This window comes from Orycteropus afer, unplaced genomic scaffold (assembly GCF_000298275.1).
Source record: "Orycteropus afer afer isolate SDZICR_OR568_19922 unplaced genomic scaffold, OryAfe1.0 scaffold00139, whole genome shotgun sequence".
NCBI lineage: Eukaryota > Metazoa > Chordata > Mammalia > Tubulidentata > Orycteropodidae > Orycteropus > Orycteropus afer.
In genome coordinates, this window is record NW_006921726.1 from 666,359 (window position 1) to 680,102 (window position 13,744).

General features: G+C 38.3%; 1 protein-coding gene across 1 annotated transcript in view; it reads left to right on the forward strand.

Annotated features, from left to right (window-relative positions):
- Positions 1-13,744, forward strand: part of SPECC1 (sperm antigen with calponin homology and coiled-coil domains 1) — a 449,155-nt gene that overhangs the window by 14,294 nt on the left and 421,117 nt on the right. Inside the window, exon 2 of the mRNA XM_042781619.1 lies at positions 5,152-5,287. Within this exon, the coding sequence (XP_042637553.1) occupies positions 5,152-5,287 (136 nt within the window). The remainder of the gene's footprint in view (positions 1-5,151; positions 5,288-13,744) is intronic.

The following is a 13,744-nucleotide window of genomic DNA, read 5'->3' on the forward strand; positions in this document are numbered from 1 at the left end:
AATTCAGTAAGTTCAAATTCCTTATTATTGTGCTTAAGACAGTGGAGAGCCCACTCTCCCCACCCGCACTCTTATCCACAAAGGAAGTGACTATCCCCAGTTCTTACACCTTCAGTCACACATCTGCTACTTCCAGATTGCCTCTCTGAGTGCTAAAATCCTAATTATCCTTTCTCTGTGAGGTCTTCTTCTAATTCTTCTGCTCTTTTCTATGCTTCTGTGACTTTTTTTTGTGTGTGTGTGCCAGTGCAGCACTGTTCACAGAGCATTACAAATAGTTGTATAGGAATCCTCTCTTTTGTTGTTGCTAACTCAGAGAACAGGGACTACTTGATGCGTCATGACATTCATATTATTCACAAAGTATGCTTACAGGCTTTGCATACTAGGTACATATGCCCAGATTAGTAGACTTTCAATAAACATTTAAATTATAGAGTTCAGAATGGTAGGCAACAGAGCTAGAGAAATTACAGGCCTAACCAAACCAGCTTCTGGCACAGAGAGGAGAAGGCAATAAATAGTGTGTCTTTGGTGCTCTTTCTCTTGTCACTCACTCATTTAGTTGCTCGCTCAATCGCTCTCTCTCTGCTTCCCGCCCTCCCTCCCTTCTCTCTCTCTAACTCTCTCTCTCTTTTTCTCATAGCAGTGCTCCTGGCTCCCCGGAACCTCAAGCTCTAAAGTTAGTTCTCTTGCTTTCCCTGCACAGCTCTTCCTCATACTCAAATCTGTGGTGGGAGTTACACTTCAGTATTAGTTGAAAATCAGTCAGATTAAATGAGATCTGAAAGGCTGTTCAATGGCTTAAATTCCCTTGAAGTGGAGGATATTTCACATTTTAATAGCAGGTGATATTTAAGATAGCCTCCATATTTCACAGGACTCTTTAAGTATGAGGGAGATGATTTGAGGGGAAGAAGGAGGGCAAAGAGTGGGGGTAGAAAAGAAGTTTTCTCTGGAGTCCTTATGTTGTATTCTTTTTGGTGTGAAATGTTGCTTTATCCAGACCTAGGTTACTAGTAATGACATTTCCATATTTGTCTCTGGCATGAATTTAAAGTCTGCTTTAGGATTGAGTGTCAAATTTCAATGGGTTAGTACATTATTTGGCATTTACCATGGGCCCTCAGCAAGGCAGCTGATTTCTGATTTAAGAAGTGTTAAGAAGCAGCCACAATGGTAGTAAATTGATACTGATGAAGAGTACAATCTCAGTCTTTTATAAGCCTTAAGCTGAGCTTCAGGAGCTCTTTTGGCATAGTGAGTAAGGCGTTTGGTTGCTAACCAGAAGGTCGACAGTTCAAACCCACCAGATGCTCCGCAGCAGGAAGATGAGACAGTCTACTTCCATAAAGATATACAGCTTTGGAATTCCAATAGGGGTCTCTATGAGTTGGAATCAAATCTATAGCTGTGGGTTTGATTTTTGTTTTTTAAGAAGCAGTCATGGTGGTAGTAAATTGATACGGATGAAGAGTATAATCTTAGTCTTGGATCATGAAAGCATTGCCACATTCCTCTGACAATTAAGAAGCCCAGCAAAGTTGGGTATTTTTATATTCTCTGGTATATGTGCTCTGAGCAAAAGGTTTACAGTAAAAATAACTTCAACCAACAAATTCTTTAAGCCTAAATAAATATTTAAAATCTAATATACAAATTAGAACATATGAGGTGAGAAAGATCTTAGGTGATTTATTTTGTAGATGAGGAAACCAAGTCCCTTTATAATAACTTGCCTAAGGTCACATGACTAATCAGTCACCTGATTTCTAATACCGCATAATACTTCATGCTTTAGTTCCAAATATTTGTTTATAAATATAAAGATGCTTCGATTGCTACCAGGCTGGGGCATCATCACTTCCTTTTGTGGAGGAAACACTAGTAAAACTTTCGAACAGCAAAATTAGTAGCCTTAGGCTGAGCTTGTAAGAGTTGTGATAATAATAATATTAATAATAACCAACATTTACATTCTTATTTAAGTCCACAACCCTAGAGATATGAATATTGTTTTTTCCATTTTAGAAATGTAGTCACATGGTTCACATGGGTCATAGAGGTGGAGCCAGAGTTCTGCCCCTGGCACTCTGTCTCTAAGGCCCATAGCCCATATGCACACTCTTAACCACTACTTTATGCTGCCTCCTGTATAGTTGCTGGAGACCTTTTTGTTGTTAGTTGCCACTGAGTTGGTTCTGCACAACAGAACAAAACATTGCCCACTATATTTGAGTCCACTGCTGCAGTCATTGTGTCTGTCCATCTCACTGAAGGTTTCCCTCATCTTTGCTGGCCCTCCACTTTATCAAACATGATATCCTTCTCAGTGATCAATCCCTCCTGATGATGCTTCCAAAGTCAGTGAATGAATCAAAGTCTTGGACAATATTCTGTGATTCACAGGTTTTTATTAGCTAATTTTTGGAAGTAAATCACCAGGCCTTTTTCCCTAGTCTGTCATGGTCTTGAAGCTCCATGAAAACCCACCATGGGTGACCCTATTGCCATTTGAAATACCAGTGACATAACTTCCAGCAATACACAAGCTCCCATAATATGATAAATTAGTATGGTAGATGAGTAGTGTGTTAGAAACTTCCAAATCCAAAAACCAAACTCACTGCCACTGAGTCGATTCCAACTCAGCAACCCCTGTTGGGTTTTCAAGGCTCTACATCTTTACAGAAGCAGACTGCCCCCTCTTTTCTTCCATGGAACAGCTGGTGGTTCAAACCACTGACCTTCTGGTTAGCATCAAATGCCTTAACCACTACACCACCAGAGATAATCCCATATTCTAAGTCATCTTTTTCCTCTCCCAATCTCTTCTCACCCCTCAAACAAAAACTCAGAGTGATTCCATTTGCTCACTGCTAAATCCCCCACCAGCCACTCCTCGGAAGTAAGGTTGGGCAATCCTACTTCCGTAGTGATAACTGCCTCGGAAACCCAAGGAGGGGTCACTAGGAGTCGGGGCCGACTCTATGGCAAATAACAACAACAACAACAAATCCCCACAGAAACTCTCCTTCCCTGAGCCTGAGAACCATGCTGCAGGATCCAGGGCTACCTGGGCATTCTTCCTGGTTCCTGCTCCTGTTGTCACCACCATTGCTATTCTTGCCATCACTGGCACCACCTTTGTTTCTGTGAAAGATCATACTCTTCCTAAAGGTGAGTCTTCCAATTCCCGACTACTCCTGTCCCCTATTGCCTCCATGTCTTTTCACCGAGACCTCAAGCTTCCAGCAACCAACCTCTTATAGAAGGTGGAACAAGAAAGCTATATCCCATGCCACCATGCCTGGGCAGTGGATTGGGGTGGAGGCTTTAGTGGGATTTTGAGAGGCAGTTTCACTTTTGGCCCCAGTGAGAGTGCTCACATTTGTTGGATTCCTATGCTTATTTTACAGATTGATCCCTTGCTTTGTGAGCCTGTAGTATAGATTTGATAATTATGTATTTCTCTGTGTCTTCTTACTGATTTTAGTAATGTCAGAGAATCAGAGGAAAGTGGAAATGTATATTATTTGCATTATTGTGTTAGGAATTCCTTTAACTGTAGTGAGTCCCCTTTTTCAACCTACAGGTGTTTGTTTAGAAAAATTTCAGAGTCTAAAATCAGAATTGATTTTCCACTGGGGACCAGGGAAGTACCTGGGCTTGCTTCTAGGCAGAGTGAACAATTTTTTTCTGCTGAGAAAAAGTTTGGAACATCAAGAACTATTCTCATTAGTGTTAAACACATATTAAAACAAAAAACTCACTGCTGTCAAATCAGATCTGATTCATAGTGACCCCTCCTTGGGTTTTCAAGGTGGTGTCACTACAGAAGTAGATTGCCCAATCTTCCTTTCGAGGAGTGGCTGGTGGGTTTGAACTACCAGCCTTCTGGTTAGCTGTCAAATGTCTTAGGCACTACACCACCAGAGCTCCCTAAACACATATAGTAGTTATCTAACGGATAGTTTGAGAAGTTGGAGAGCTAGGGTTAAGGAACCCTTTTTAATCTGAGAGGAGATGAAAAGATAATTATAGAATCCCTATAAGTACTGCTGTGTTTTATTAACTATGCAATGGCATTCAGAGGTGTGGGTCATAACAAATTATGGATAACATTACGAAGAAATGGAATTCTAGAATACTTCATTGTGCTCACATGTACATAGATGAAGAGGCAGTTGTCAAACAGAATAAGGGGATACTATCTGATTTAAAGTTGGAAAAGATATGCAGCAGGGTTGTATCCTTTCACCTTACTTAGTCTGTATGCTGAGCACATAATCTGAGATGTGGCATCAGGATTAGAGGAATACTTATTAATAACCCGCTATACACAGTAGGAGCTCTGGTGGTGTAGTGCCTAAGGCATTTGACTGCCAACCAGAGGCTGGTGGTTCAAACCCACCAGACGCTCCTCAGAAGGAAGACTGGGCAATCTACTTCCGTAGAGATACTGCCTCGGAAACCCAAGGAGAGATTGCTGAGTTAGATCCGACTTGACGGCAGTGAGGTGTTTTTTATTGTTGTTGTTGTTGTTTTTAATACAGTTAAGGAGCTCTCGTGGCACAATGGGTGAGGTCTCCAGTTTGAATCCACCAGCCACTCTATGAGAGAGATAAGGTACTCTGTTTCTGTAAACATTTATGGCCTTGGAAACCCTATGGGCAGTTCTGCTTTGTCCTGTAGGATTGCTATGAGTTATAATTGACTCGATGGCATGAGTTTGGGTTTGGTATATACAGATGATGACTTGAAACACTGATGAAGGTCAAAGACTGTTGCCTTCAGTATAGGTTACAAATAAATGTGAAGAAAACAAAAATCCTCATAACTAGGCCAATAAACATCATAATAAATAATGAAGAAATTGAAGTTGTCAAGGATTTCATTCAATTTGAATCAACAGTCATTACACATGGAAGCAGCAGTCAAGAAATCAAACAACTGCATTGAGCAAATCTGCTGTAAAAGACCTCTTAAAAATCACAGATGCCATCACTTTGAGGAATAAGGTACATATGATTCAAGCAAGGGTGTTTTCAGCGTCACTATGGGTTGGGACCCACTCAATGACAATGCGTTTTTTGGTTACTAAAAGCATTTCTCTTCATCCTCTCTCTTTCTCTCCTACCTCACTCTTAGCTCAAGAGGGCCAGTAGTGAGGACATGCTGAACAAACCAGGAAGCACTGCCACATCAGGGGTTGTTCGACTGAAAAAGACCATGACATCTGGAGCCATCGCTGAGCTGGCTGAGAGCCGCTTGAGGAGCAATCCAGGTAGGAGGGGCCTAGGCACTGTGTTGACTCCAAGTGATTCATTCATCCATTCCCCCATCAGATATTTACTGAGCACCTACTCTGCCCAGAGCTGTTTCAGGTAGACAATGTCCCTTCCCACAAGAAATTTACATCTAATGGGGAGACAGATGATAAATGAAAAGGTAGTGGTAAGGGCCATGGTTTTCTTTCTCTATTTGTTATCACACTTGTGCACACGCGTGCATGCATGTGTGTGTGTGAGAGAGAGAGAGAGAGAGAGAGAGAAAGAGAAAGAGAGAAATCCTGTTGAGATCCAGGCAAGATGATGTGTGTTCTGAGCATTATCTCAGTGAGAAGTATAGTAGATATATGCGTGAACTCTGTAGATCTCTGGCAGAGGTGGGTGCATACTACTTGCTCTGAATTCTGTAGAAACTGGGAAAGCCTTCCCTACCCCAGCAGCAGAGACTAAGTAAAAGATGCTTAGAGTTACTTCAAGGGCAGTGTTAGCTGGAGCTTGTGGACTTTCTCAATGTTACTAGTTTCTTGAGAATCAGTAAAGATTTATTCTAGCCATTATCTGACTTCAGAGCATGGGAAACATAAAATACCATTGAATTTACTGCATTTTCTTTTTGAATTCATAGACAAGAAAACTAAGCTTTCCATGATCTAATTCTATAATGAAGCTGTCAGTATATCGCTAAATTGTCTAAGATTGGAAAATAGCCCAGATACATCATGATTAATTTATAGTAGGTGTTGAAAGATACTGTATTTATGATTTTCTACTGTACATAAAACATTATGTTCAGATTAAACAAAAAAAAACTCCAAACTCACAGCCATCAAGTAGATTCTGACTCATAGCAACCCACTTTGGGTTTCTGAGGTGGTCAAATTTTACAGAGCAGAGTGGTCAGTGGGTTTGAACCGCCAACCTTCTGGTTAGCTGTCAAATGCCTTAGACACTACACCACCAGAGCTCCTTATGTTCAGACTAGCTTTCCAAAAGTATATTTTAACTTTTTCATTTTTTTCAATATACTGAATCTGTGAAGATTATATGTGGCTTTTTTTTAAGGTCTAGGGGAAAGACTTTGTATTTCCATAGAATGGTTTTACTATTTTAAAGACTGTTTTCATACTAAACAAATACACACATACTGTTTGGTTTTATAGGAGCTCTGATAGCACAGTGCCTAAGGCATTTGACTGCTAACCAGAAGGCTGGCATTTCAAACCTACCAGCCACTCCTCAGAAGGAAGGTTGGGCAATCTACTTCTGTAGTGATACTGCCTTGGAAAGCCAAGGAGGGGTCCCTAGGAGTTGGGTCCAACTTGAGGGCACACAACAAACAACAACATTTGGTTTTATAAATAAAATAAAGAATGAAAATACAAATTATTTTTTATCAAGCCATCTTACTACTAATTCCAAAAGTTGAGAAAGCATTAAAAAATAACAGACCTATCTCGTTCTTAAATATTAAAGTAAAATGCTAGATCAAAATATCAGCAAGCAAAATCCAACAATAAATTAAAAGAATAATATATTTCATTATCAAGTGGACTTATACAACAAGGCAAAAATGGTTTATTAGGAGACCTAGTAATTTAATCTATCATATAGTATTAATAAGTCAAAGAAGTAAAACCATATGGCCATCTCAGTAGCTCTGGAAAAAGTTTTTGACAAAATCAGTAACTGATTTAAAAACAAACCCTTAGTAGACTATAAGCATATAGATACTTCTTTGATGATATAAAATACATGTCTCTCAAACCAAAAGCCAGCATTATGATTAATGGTGAAATCCAAAAATCGTTTACATTAAAATCAAGTGTGGTTCATGGTAGGTTACTTTGACCACTGTCATTTACATTTTTCTTCAAACATTAACCAAGGCAGTGAGACACAGGAACTACAGAAGTATATGGATATTAAAAATGAGGAAACAGATGTTATGCAGATAATAATAACATTATTTGCTTAGGAAAATGCTTAGAATTTTCTGAATTTGTATCATTAGAAAAAACGTACTGTCCTAAAGATCCATGAGATATAACTGAGTTCAGTGTGTTGTTGGTTATAGAACATAAACTATCAATAGCTTTCTTACGAGTAACTAGTTAGAAAAGACAATTAAGAAAAGGTCATATTTATAATGAAACAAAAAAGTGAAAAAAAAGTAGAAATAAATGTCATACTAAATATACAAAATATTTAACATATCAACAGGTGTACAAATGTTTAAGAGTAAAATAACTGTATTGAATTATATAAAAAGAAGACATAGATAAATAGATATACATGGTTCTTGAGTAGGAAGATTAAATGTAATAATGACTAAATACTGGTAGCATAGTGGCTAAGACACTTGCCTGCTAACCAGACGGCTGGCGGTTCAAACCCACCAGCCACTCCTCGGAAGGAAGGTTGGGCAATCCTACTTCCGTAGTGATACTGCCTCGGAAACCCAAGGAGGGGTCGCTATGAGTCGGGGCCGACTCGACGGCACATAACAACAACAACAACAACAACAATAAATACAGTTATACAGTAAATATGTCTAAATTATTCTATGAATTTCTTTTCATCATAATTAAAATATGAGTGGAAACTTTGGAGTGGAAATACTTTACAGTGGTTCTCAACCAGGGGCAATTTTGCTCCCCAGGGAAGAAAATAAATATTTTATAATAACCAGGAAAATTGCAAAAAATAGTATTTAGAGGACTAGCTTTAAGCATCTTGGAATTGGAGAAGAAAAGGCCAGCTCAATGGAACAATGGAGAAAGTACAGAATACACAGAGGGGTTTAGTAAGAGAAAAGTTGGCATTTTATATCAAGATGGATAATGACTCACTCAACAATAACAACTGATTAGCTCTTTGGGGAAAAAATAAAGCTGGATCCATATCTCACTTCTTTCATCAAAAGAAATTCCGAGTGGATTAAATGAAACTATGAAAGTACAAATATAAACCACTGGATAATTAACTTGTAGTCTTGGCCTTAGGAAGGGCTTTCTGAGTAGGAACAAAACACAGAGGCCACAAAGGAAAAGATGAAAAATGTAACTACAGAAATATAAAAATACTACTTTGCAAAAAAAGAATTTTTTTTTTTTTTTTGCTACACGTGTAACAAAGAACTTATTTACTGAGGGGGGGAAAATAACTCACTGCCATCGAGTCGATTCCAACTCATAGTGATCCCCTTTTGGGTTTCCAAGGTGGTAAATCTTTATGGAAATAGAATGCCCAGTCTTCCTTCTGCAGAATGGCTGATGGGTTTGAACTGCCAACCTTCTTGTCAGCAGTCAAATGCCTTAGTCAAATGCCACCACAGAGGATCTACAAATCAATAAGAAAAAGAAAAAGCATGCAATGGAAAAATGGGTAGGTCATATAAAAAAACAAATATTGATACCTAATAGAAAATGCTGTCTTACTCATAATTAAAGAAATTTATATCAAAACAATAATTAGACATACTGCTTCCTCTGAGAGGTTAGCAAAAATTAAAGTGGTTAATAATTTCAAGTGTTATTAAGGGTATAAGGAGAAAACACACCATATATGGTTGGTAGGATACTGCCTCGGAAACCCAAGGAGGGGTTGCTATGAGTCGGGTCCGACTCAATGGAACATAACAACAATAACAACAACAGGACTATATATTAATGTACAAAGACAATTTGGTAATATCTAAATTTATATGTGTATAACCTTTGACCAAACATTTCTACTGCTAGCATTTAACATTACAGATATACTTGAAAAGGGACACTAATATATATGGACAAGATATTTAATTACAACATTTTATTTATAATAGTAAAATATTGGAAACAGTCTAAATGCATATCAGTATAACTGGCTGGGTTGTGAGAGTTTGGCACAATAGAATGGTATGCCGGCATGAAAATGAACATAGTAGCTTTGTATTACTGAGAGGGAAAGATCTCTAAGATACATTACTAAGTGGAGCAAAACAGGGTGTATATGTATGATTTCATTTGTTTTAATTTTAAAAAACTCATGTTAATTTAACTTTTAAAATTACCAACTTTTATTCTGGAAGGGTGTAAGTGTGGTTATCTTTGAGGATAGTTACCCGAATTGAAAGGAGTGGGTAAGGAAACTTTTCATTTTTATCTTTCTGTACTCATTGAAATTTTTAACATGTGCATATATTTCTTAAAAAATGAACACAGAGTACATCAGATCTTAAACTTTTTTAAAAACCAAATCATAGCATGTACTCCCTTTGATTAGGATTCTAGAGAGAAGATCTCAGTGTAACATAGGCTCCTGATGTGGGCAAATTTCTACACCCCATAGAGTATTCACTTCCTTATTTGACAAATGAAAGAAACAATGACGTACCCACTACACAGAGATGTTGTTAGGACAGAGATCTGTGAAGCTTTTGCAAACAGCAACAGGCTATTGGGATGTAAGGTGCATTTACTGTCCCCATAGTTGTTCAAATTCAGCTTGCCGACTTCCTTATTTTAATGAAATTACGTTCTTTTACTTTATAGAACTGAATCATAAGATTATATTTTGTCTCTGGAGCTTTTATTTTTTAAATGTATATAGCCCTCAACATTTTTGTATTTAGCTCTTGGATAGCTGGTACTTATGTACATTGCTATGCTATCCCTCCACTGCCTCATTAATGATGTGCATTAATAATGTTGCCCATCATCCGACAAACAGCCTTTGGAGCAGTGGCACAATGATGCTGCCTGCCATCAGTTCTCTTGTAGAAGTGTTAACATCTTTGTACTTGTACAGCAGGGCATGGGTAATCATTTGAATATTGGTTTGAATTTTGCCCTTATTCTACATGCTTGAAAAACAGGAAAATGAAAATGCTAAGACTAGCGGTAAGTGCAGATTCTAAAATCTCAGCACAGTTGAGACAAAGAAAGTATTTAGTATGTAAAAAAATGGCATCCTCTACTGAATGCTCACTGGGCTTAATGGCAATTCTCTATAGGTTCGGTTGTGAATCAAAAAAACAAAACAAAACTCACTGCCGTCGAGTTGGATCCAACTCATAGCAACCCCCTCCTTGGGTTTCTGAGGCAGTATCAGTACAGAAGTAGATCGCCCAATCTTCCTTCCAAGGAGTAGGTTTGAACTGCCAGCCTTCTGGTTAGCAGTGAAATGTCTTAGGCACTGTGCCACCAGAGCTTCTGCTGTGAATAAAAGTAATTAAAATTAAGGAAAATGCTGGCAGAAGTTGTTGCTTTCTTCCAAAAGAAAAAGTGTAATTGTGAATTACATAAACTCTTAGGGAACAGAATTCTTTTTTATGGCATTAAAGTCTTAGTTTTTGTACTTTTGACTTTGGGACAAGCTTTCTGTAATATGTACCAGTTGCTGTCTAGTAGATTGTGTCTAATGGCAATCCTGTGTGTCAGAGTAAAACTATTTTCAATGGCTGATTTTTCAGAAATAGACTTTCATGACTTTCTCCTGAGATGCCTTTGGGTGTATTTGAACTTATGACCTTTCAGTTAGCAGTCAAACGCATGAACCAGTTATATCACCCAGGCACTCCCTGTAATATAAGAAAGGTTGTATCTGTATTTTCTTTCAACTGTATTAATTTTGAAGTTTATTTTATTATGAAATTATAGTATTCTGATTTTGAACTCTAGGTAGGTAAATGTTGTTGTTGTTAGATGCCATCAAGTTGGTTCTGACTCATAGCAACACTATGTATAGTGGAACAAATGACTATCCAGTACTGCAACAACCTCGTAATCATTGCTTTTTGAGCCTATTGTTGCAGTCACTGTTGATCCATCTCATTGAGGATCTTCCTCTTTTCTGCTGACCCTCTACTTTTCCAAGCATGATGTACTTCTCCAGGGACTGGTCCCTCCTCAGAACATGTCCAAGTACATGAGATGAAGTCTTGCCATCCTCACTTCTAAGGAGCATTCTGGCTGGACTTGTCCAAAATAGATTTGTTCATTCTTCTTGCAGTCCATGGTATATTTGATATTCTTTGCCAATACCATAATTCAAAGGCATCAATTCTTCTTTGGTCTTCCTTATTCATTGTGTAACTTTCACATGCATGTGAGGTAATTGAAAATACCATGACTTGAGTCAGGCACACTTTAGTCTTCAAAGTGACACCTTTGCTTTTTAACACTTTACAGAAGTCTTTGGCAGCAGATTTGCCCACCACATTATGTCATTTGATTTCTTAACTGCTGCTTCCTTAGGCATTGATTGTGGATGCAATTAAATGAAAACCATGACAATTTCAATATTTTCTCCATTTATCGTGATATTGCTTATTGGTCCAGTTGTGAGGATTTTTGTTTTATGTTGAGGTGTAATCCATTTTGAAAGCTATAGTCTTTGATCTTCATCAAGAAGTAATTCAAGTCATCTTTACTTTCAGCAAGCAAGATTTGTGTCATCTGCATATCAAAGGTTGTTAATGAGTCCTCATACAATCTTGATGCTGCATTCTTCTTGAAATAGTCCAGTTTCTTGGATTATGTGCTCATCATACAGATTGAATAAATAGAGTGAAAGGATACAACCCTGACATGCACCTTCCCTGATTTTAGACCATGCAGTATCCCCCTGTTATGTTCTTAATAACTGCTGCTTGGTCTGTGTACAGTTTCCTCATGAGCACAATTAAGTGTTCTGATATTCCCATTCTTCATAAAGATATCCATAATTTATTAATGTCCACACAATTGAATGCCTTTGCATAGTCAATTAAACACAGATAAACATCTTTCTGGTATTCTCTGCTTTCAGCCAAGAGCCGTCTGATAACAGCAATGATACCCATGTCCTCTTCTGAATCTAACTTGAACTTTCGGCAGTTCCCTGTTGATGTACTTCTGCAACCATTTTTTAATTATCTTCAGCAAAATTTTACTTGTATATGATATTAATATTTGTCCAATAATTATTACATTCTGTTGTATCACTGTTCTTTGGAATGGGCACAAATATGGATTTCTTCGAGCTGAGTGACCAGGTGGCTGGCTTCCAAATTTCTTGGCATAGATGAGTGAGGTCTTCTAGCATTGCATCTGTTGAAACATCTCAGTGAGCATTCCATCAATTCCTGAACCCTTGTTTTTGGCCAATGCCTTTAGTGCAGGTTGGATTTCTTTCTTCAATGCTTGATCATATGCTACCTCCTGAAATGGATGAACATCAACCAGTTCTTTTTGGTACAGTGACTTTGTATATTCCTTCAGGCTTCTTTTGGTGTTTCCTGAATCATTCAATATTTTGCCCATAGAATCTTTCAGTATTGCATCTTAAGGACTGAAGTTTTTCTTTAGTTCTTTCAGCTGGAGAAATGGTGACCATGTTATTCCCCTTTGGTTTTCTAACTCCAAATCATTTCACATTTCATTATAATACTTTCTGTTGTCTTCTTTTAATTCTGTTCAACTCTTTTACTTCATTTCTTCCAATTATTTTAGGTGTTAAAGAGCAACTTTCAGAGTGTCTTCTAACATTCATTTTGGTCTTTTCTGTTTTTTTTTTTCTTTTTCCTAATAACTTTTTTTTTTTTTTTTCTCTATTGTGATTTGGGTGAAGATTTACAGAGCAGATTCACTTTCCATACAACAGTTCACATGTACTTTGTTGCATGACATCGACCACAGTTTACCACAATGCAACAGCTCCCCTCCCACATCCTCCCCACAGTTACCCATTCCCAGTGTCCCTCTCTCCATGCACTCCTGCCCCCTGAGCTGTCTCCCTGTGCATAAGCAGCCCTTCTTTCTCCCATGATTGTTTTCTCCAAGGAGTGTATCTACCTCAGGTAAATGTTCAACTCATATGCCTATCTTTTGTTTGGCTGGAAACCATGGGTGTGGGTTCAGTTCCAGACCTGAAGCGCACCTAGGGGCCATAGTCTCAGTGGTTCCACCAGGCTCTATCGAACAAGCAAACCAGGTCCCTCCCCTTTTTTTTTTTCCCAAATGATTTTGAGTTTTGTTCCACATTATTCTCCCTCTCTATCAAGGATCTCCTACATAGATCCCCTTCCAAGTGGATGCCAGTGGTACCCAGGCACAATCTAGTTCTTCTGGTCTCATAGTCATATAGGCTGCAGATCAGATGGTGTCCTAGTCACTAGGACTAATTGTTTCCATGAATTTTGGTTTTCTTCATTCTTCTTTGCTCTGGATGAGGAGAGACCCACCATTGCATCTAGATGACAGCTTGCTAGCTTTTAAGATCCCAGTTGCTACTCACCAAAGTAGGAGGTAGAACAATATTTTGTATAGTATGTTATGCCAATAGAGCTTGATGTCCCCTGTGACTATGGTCCTGAGCCCACAGGTTCAACTAGTCAGTCCCTCTGGGTAGCTGGCTGTGACCAAGCAGTGACCACAACCTTGCCCCTTGTCAGCTCTACTATACACCTGGGAATTCTGATCATTCACATAAAC